Source organism: Babylonia areolata, chromosome 2, assembly GCF_041734735.1.
Source record: "Babylonia areolata isolate BAREFJ2019XMU chromosome 2, ASM4173473v1, whole genome shotgun sequence".
NCBI lineage: Eukaryota > Metazoa > Mollusca > Gastropoda > Neogastropoda > Buccinidae > Babylonia > Babylonia areolata.
In genome coordinates, this window is record NC_134877.1 from 18,767,369 (window position 1) to 18,774,270 (window position 6,902).

At 40.9% G+C, this 6,902-nt stretch overlaps 1 protein-coding gene across 2 annotated transcripts in view; it reads right to left on the reverse strand.

Moving 5' to 3' along the window:
- Positions 1-1,073: 1,073 nt before the first annotated feature.
- LOC143298741 (PMS1 protein homolog 1-like) overlaps positions 1,074-6,902 on the reverse strand; it is a 33,162-nt gene continuing 27,333 nt past the window's right edge. The window contains exons 15-16 of one of the 2 annotated variants that reach the window (XM_076611677.1): positions 4,319-4,488; positions 1,074-3,193 (exon numbers count right to left, since the gene is read on the reverse strand). In XM_076611677.1, coding sequence (XP_076467792.1) covers positions 2,852-3,193; positions 4,319-4,488 — 512 coding nt within the window. In that variant the 3' untranslated portion in view covers positions 1,074-2,851. The remainder of the gene's footprint in view (positions 3,194-4,318; positions 4,489-6,902) is intronic. The other variant, XM_076611685.1, reaches the window with a different exon arrangement.

Sequence of the window (6,902 nt, forward strand, 5' to 3'; positions counted from 1 at the left end):
TGTAAGCTGTCTTACATCAGTGGTTTGACAGCCCTTCACTGTCAAGCTTACTTGTCAGCAGCAATCAAAAGAGGAAGGAATTTTTTGTTTAACTCTCTCCATACGAACGGCGAAAGAGACGACGTTAACAGCGTTTCACGCCAATTACCATCATCAAAATATTGCAAGCGGAAGGCTCTTATACTGAAGAGGTGAATGTTGACAAAGAATACCACAATTCTGACGACGGAAGCTAAAGGTTGGGACATCTGAAGGATCTGTGTAGAGGAGAAGAGAGGACTGGCCGTACTGAGTGAGTTAATGTCCCATCACACATATCGGTGATTGAAGACATTTTGTTAAAGTATTTATGAATACATCTGAGTATTATCGGTTAGAAGGGGTGGGAGATGTGGATGAATGGAGGGTTGGGGGAAACTGGGCAAATGAGGGTAAAAATGTGGGTGAAAAACAAAAACAAAAAAAACCCTCTAAATACAGTTACAGGAAATTACTTAAAGGACTTTGTAAAAGTTGTTAAACTGACAAGCGAAACAACTGATAATGAATGCAACAAGTCAAAAACATCAACGTTCTCAGTCACCTGTGAAGACACACTTTCGTGTACAAAAGGCTTCATCAAGCTACAGTGAAAAATTATATGCTCAATTGTCAGGTTACTAAAGCATATGCACTTGACATTAGAACAATACTTGGTCCGTAATGAATTTGATAATAGCAGCAATCAAGTTAAAACCAGCGTTGGTAAGTTCGTTGGTACACAACACTCAAGTTCAGATCATTTATTTTTCTCAACAACCTACTGTGAGGAAGAGGGTGGGGTCTTTCTTGAATTAAGATGGCTTTTTTTTTCTATCTTGATGTGTGTGTGTGTGTGTGTGTGGTCAAGTTCCTTTTCTCTATTATAATCTATTCTTGCAAAGCACATACAGTTCTAAATTATACCAGAAAAGTGCCCAGTGGAACTGTTTCATTATCATTATTATCATTCTTATAATTACTGTTGTTTTCGCTATCAGTGTAGTGATTGTTTGGGTGAACAAAAATCATGCATGAAAAGCAAACTTTGCCTTTAATCCTTAGAACCGTGCAAAAGACATAAGCATTCTCACACTGACAGAATCCATGGACATGAAGAATCACATTTTCTTTATTACTATTTCAGTAAACAAGACTTTTTATAACATGTCATCGGGGACATGCACATCAACTGTATAAACATGTCATGAATCTTGGAAAACTGACTGAAAACAGATTTACAGTGGCAGCATTATCCACATACATCATAAACGTCCATGCTATTAATAAACAGCAGGATGTAGGCATAAATATGCAGTCCCAACTGTCTTTCATGCAAGCACACACACACACACACACACACACACACTATACAAACACACAAACACATGCGCGCACACACACAACACACACACAAATTATTCACATTTGAGAAATATAACACAAAAACAAATCAGAAGGCTGTTGCATGTATATCAGTGAATGGTCTACTGCCAAACAAGTGTGTCTTTGTATTGTCTGAGATCACCAACAGTAAAGAGACACTAAATAAAAACAAGTGAAATGAAGGAAACTGAACAAAACTGAAATGGGCTGCCGAGGAATTTCACTGCAAAAACTATAAGTGCTCTCCTTTAGTACTGTCTTCTTCTTCTTTGTTCGTGGGCTGCAACTCCCACGTTCACTCATTTATACACGAGTGGGCTTTTACGTGTATGACCATTTTTACCCCGCCATGTAGGCAGCCATGCTCCGCTTTTGGGGGGGTGCATGCTGGGTATGTACTTGTTTCCATAACCCACCGAACGCTGACATGGATAACAGGATCTTTAACATGCGTATTTGATCTTTTGCTTGCGTATACACACGAAGGAGGTTCAGGCACTAGCAGGTCTGCACATATGTTGACCTGGGAGATCAGAAAAATCTCCACCCTTTACCCACCAGGCGCCGTCACCGAGATTCGAACCCGGGACCCTCAGATTGAAAGTCCAACGCTTTAACCATTCGGCTATTGCGCCCGTCGAGTACTGTTTTCAACATACCCCATCATCACAATTGATTGTTTTGGGAGGGAGGAGGGAAAAAAAATGTAACAGCATCAAGGAAACTTCACAAAACGTTAATATGCATTCTTATTAATAAGCCACCACACTTGACACAACTTTTGGAGTTAACCCACCCTCCCCTCACTCCCTCTGTCACTCCAGATCTAACAGATTTTATTTCTCCGCTATACCATTAAGGGAGAATGAGAGAAAAAAAAAGTTTAACTGAAACTGTAAGTTTGCATCAACAACAAATACATTCAACAACATACCTTCATTACCTTCTTGTATACAACTATACCCCGAAAAGACTGAAGACTCTTATAGTCATGCAGAATTATTGACAAACATTTTATGGAAAATGGTTTAACGCACTCAGTACGGCCAGTCCTCTCTTCTCCTCTACACAGACCCCTCGGATGTCCAGTGGGTGTCTGAATGACCCAACCTTTAGCTTCTGTTGTAAGAATTGTGGTATTCTTTGTCAACATTCACCTCTTCAGTATAAGAGCCTTCCTCTTGCAATATTTTGATGATGGTAATTGGGGTGAAACGCTGTTAACGTCGTCTCTTTCGCCGTTCGTATGGAGAGAGTTAATCATGAGTGTGTTGGGAGAAGAAAAAAAAAACATCAAGTTTCCAGGCTAAGCACACACAGTACAGAATAAGGAAACCAATGAAAGAACATCTTGTGATTCTCTCATGAAATTTTACTTCATCCGATAATAATCAAACTTAAGCTCTGCAAGATTCTGTTGTCCCTTTTCTTTGAACACTATCAATCATCAAAAATCCATCAAATCATCCAGGGACATCAGCTGGTCAAAGCTGACAACACCACCACCACCACCACCACCACCACTTTCATCCTTCCCCACGCCACCCACACCTTCCTCCTCCACCACTTCTTCTTCAGTCTGAGTTTGAGACACAGGACTGTCAGCAGCACATTCCTCAGACGGCAAGGCCGAGTCAATGTCCGTCAGCAGCGTGTGGAAGAAGGGGCGATCGTGCAGACACCCACGGCAGCTGCTGGGCAGGAGACCTGCACTCTCCTCCAGCAGGTCTTGAACGTCCTCTGCAGTTCTCTCCCCTGCCTGCTGCCGCACCATACGCACCGCCTCGCCCTGAAACACACAGAAACACGCATCTTTATCTGCGTCTTTTTTTAGGTTGCTTTTAGCCCAGTCACCTGACAAAACAGGGCTGAAGAAATATAAGGGAATATCAGTCCTGTAAAACTTAAAAAAAGCAAAGCAAAACAAAAACAAGGAGATAATGCCACTGAAAAGAAGCAGATGCTCACCCTGAAACATAATAATAATAATAATAATGGATACTTATATAGTACACTATCCAGAAATCTGCTCTAGGTGCTTTACAAAAACGCTTTTGTTAACATAAAACATTATATCTATGTTACATACACACATCAAAATGTGACTACACACACACACACACACACACACACACACACACACACACACACACACACACATACACACACACTGCATACATACATTTTAACATACATGTGTATCTAACAGCTACCCTAAAACATATGCACACATAGGCAGGCACAAACTTACATAAACACACGCACACACAATACACATTCATATACATGCATGTAGTTATGTACACATACATATGTATACACACATAGTCAAGCACAGCTAACGCAAAGGAAGTGGACCTGCCACAATTGAACTTATTGCTGAGGGAAAAGGTGAGTTTTGAGACGAGATTTAAAAGATGCGAGGGAATCAGAATGACGGAGGTTATCAGGGAGCTTGTTCCATGCAGAAACACACATTTTTACATATTTATTTTGGGATCGCTTTTAGTCCAGTTGACTTGGAAAAAATGTAACTATCTGTCCTGTAAAACCTCAAAAAAACAAAACAAAAACAAGGAGACAATGTCACTATAAAGCAGAGCAGATAGTGGGGCAGCAAAAAACAACAACCTAAAGAAAAATGTTTAACTTGTTCTCTAGAATTCAGATAACAATTCAGAGCACATATCTGTATCTTGGAGTCTCCTGCTGGCAAAACGAAAGTATAAATGAAACAGATTTCATCTTTTGGTGGAGTAGGTATCTGTATACACATACACAAACACATGCATACACACACACACACACACACACACACACACACGCACGCACACACACACACACACACAGGGACATACACACACCTACATATATGCACACACATACATTTTTTAACAGAAAGCGCAACTCTTACCTTCAGGTAGTTGATGACTTTGAGAGGTCTGCAGCAGGCAAGCGATGATGATGATGATGATGATGAGTTGTTAGCAATCAACTGCAGTAGCTCCACCAGGTCTTTCACACCATAGGTTGGAACGTCACCACACGCACCGACCAGTTCACCACACAACTGCCCCTCTCCATCTGAAAACAGCAGCAGCCAAGTGGTTAAAGCAATAAGTTCAACTGTGGCAGGTCCACTTCCTTTGCGTTAGCTGTGCTTGACTATGCGTGTATACATATGTATACAGGCCATGTAGTTCGCATGCCAGACCACCGGCTCCCCAAGAAACTGCTGTACGGCGAACTCCAACATGGCAAGCGCTCCCATGGAGGCCAAAAGAAGCGCTTCAAAGACACTCTGAAAGCTTCTCTGAAGGCCTTCAACATCAGCCACGACACATGGGAGCTGAATGCAATGGACAGACCAAAGTGGCGTTCAGCTGTCCACAAAGGCGCCAAATCCTGTGAGGCCAACAGAATCGCTGCAGCAGAGCAACGCAGACAGGCCAGGAAAAGCAGTACCAGCAAGTCCCCGACAGCCACCACCATCCCCTGTCCACACTGCGTGAGAACCTTCCGGGCGCGGATTGACCTGACCAGTCATCTGCGCACCCACAGAGCCCAACCCACCCACCCCCAGGATGACTAGATGGTCCTCGTCGATCCCAACGGACAAACCACATACATATGTATGTGTTACAAAACTGCATGCATGTATATGAATGTGTATTGTGTGTGCGTGTGCGTGTGTTTATGTAAATTTTTGCCTACCTATGTGTGCGTATGTGTTAGGGTAGCTGTTAGATACACATGTATGTTAAAATGTATGTATGCAGCGTGTGTGTGTGTGTGTGTGTGTGTGTGTGCAGTCACATTTTGGTGTGTGTATGTAACATAGATATGATGTTTTTTTGTTAACAAAAGCTTTTTTGTAAAGCACCTAGAGCAGATTTCTGGATAGTGTGCTATATAAGTATCCATTATTATTATCATTATTATAAAGCACTGGACTGAGGGTCTCAGGCTCAAATCTCGGTAACTGCGTCTCGTGGGTAAAGGGTGGAGATTTTTCCAATCTCCCAGGACAACGTATGTGCGGACCTGCTAGTGCCTGAACCCCATTCTTGTGTATACGCACACTGAAGATCAAATACACACATTAAAGATTCTGTAATCCATGTCAGCCCTTGGTGGGTTGTGGAAACAAGAACATATCCAGCATGCACACTCCTGAAAACAGAGTATGGCTGCCTACATGGCAGGGTAAATAACAAAATACACATAAAATGTTACATGTCTGTCTGAATGTGTATGCTTGAGTGCCTGAAATCTGATTGAATGACACAGGAAAGGAATGACAGCCTGTTGTGCAAATGACCCCGAGTTTGTGAAGCGCTTAGAGCTTGGTCTTCAACCAGGATAGGGGCAAAAGACATATCCATATCATTCATTCATTCATTCATTCAAAATTCTGACAATTACAACCATGAGAAAAACAATCTTGAGAGCATTTTTCACCACCACAATTTTCTTTGACATTTCCAAGCAGGACAATCTTGATTACAAAAGCGTTCCTCTGCTTTTCTTCAGCATTTTCCTTCTTTAACAACAGTATTCTTTGGTGTTTACTGGTAGAAAGTCTTGAGCGATTTTTCATCACACCTTTGGCATTTCCTGGCAGAACAGTCTTGAGCATTTTCCATTACAACAGGTTTCTTTGGCATTTGCTAGTAGATTACTCAACAGCATTTTCCATTACAACAGGTTTCTTTGACATTTCCTAGTAGATTACTCTGCAGCATTTTCCATTACAACAGGTTTCTTTGACATTTCCTAGTAGATTACTCTGCAGCATTTTTCATTACAACAGGTTTCTTTGCACATTTCCTAGCAGATTACTATGCAGCATTTTCCATTACAACAGGTTTCTTTGGCAATTCCTAGTAGATTACTCTGCAATATTTTTCATTACAACAGGTTTCTTTGCACATTTCCTAGTAGATTACTATGCAGCATTTTCCATTACAACAGGTTTCTTTGGCATTTCCTAGTAGATTACTATGCAGCATTTTCCATTACAACAGGTTTCTTTGACATTTCCTAGTAGATTACTATGCAGCATTTTCCATTACAACAGGTTTCTTTGGCATTTCCTAGTAGATTACTCTGCAGCATTTTTCATTACAACAGCATTCTCTGGCAATTGGAGCAGTTTTCAACATGTCACTGATCATTTTCCAGGATTACAGCAATCTTTAGAATTTTCTTGCAATATTCAAATACACCTGACAAACAGAATACAGACCAAAAATAATTTTAAATTTGTAATATAACAATGTAATTTAACACAGAAGTAAAACAAAAGATAAACTATGCGCCAGAGCTAGAAAAAAAAAAACAACACTAGATTTCACCCCAGAGCCCTTTTCTGGTAAAACAAATGCACAAAATGTGTTCACATATATATATGATAGTCAGTCGTGTCCGACTATGACCATCAGAACAGCAGAGGAGGCAACTGCTGTTCCGACTATTTGGGCTAGAATTTGATTATA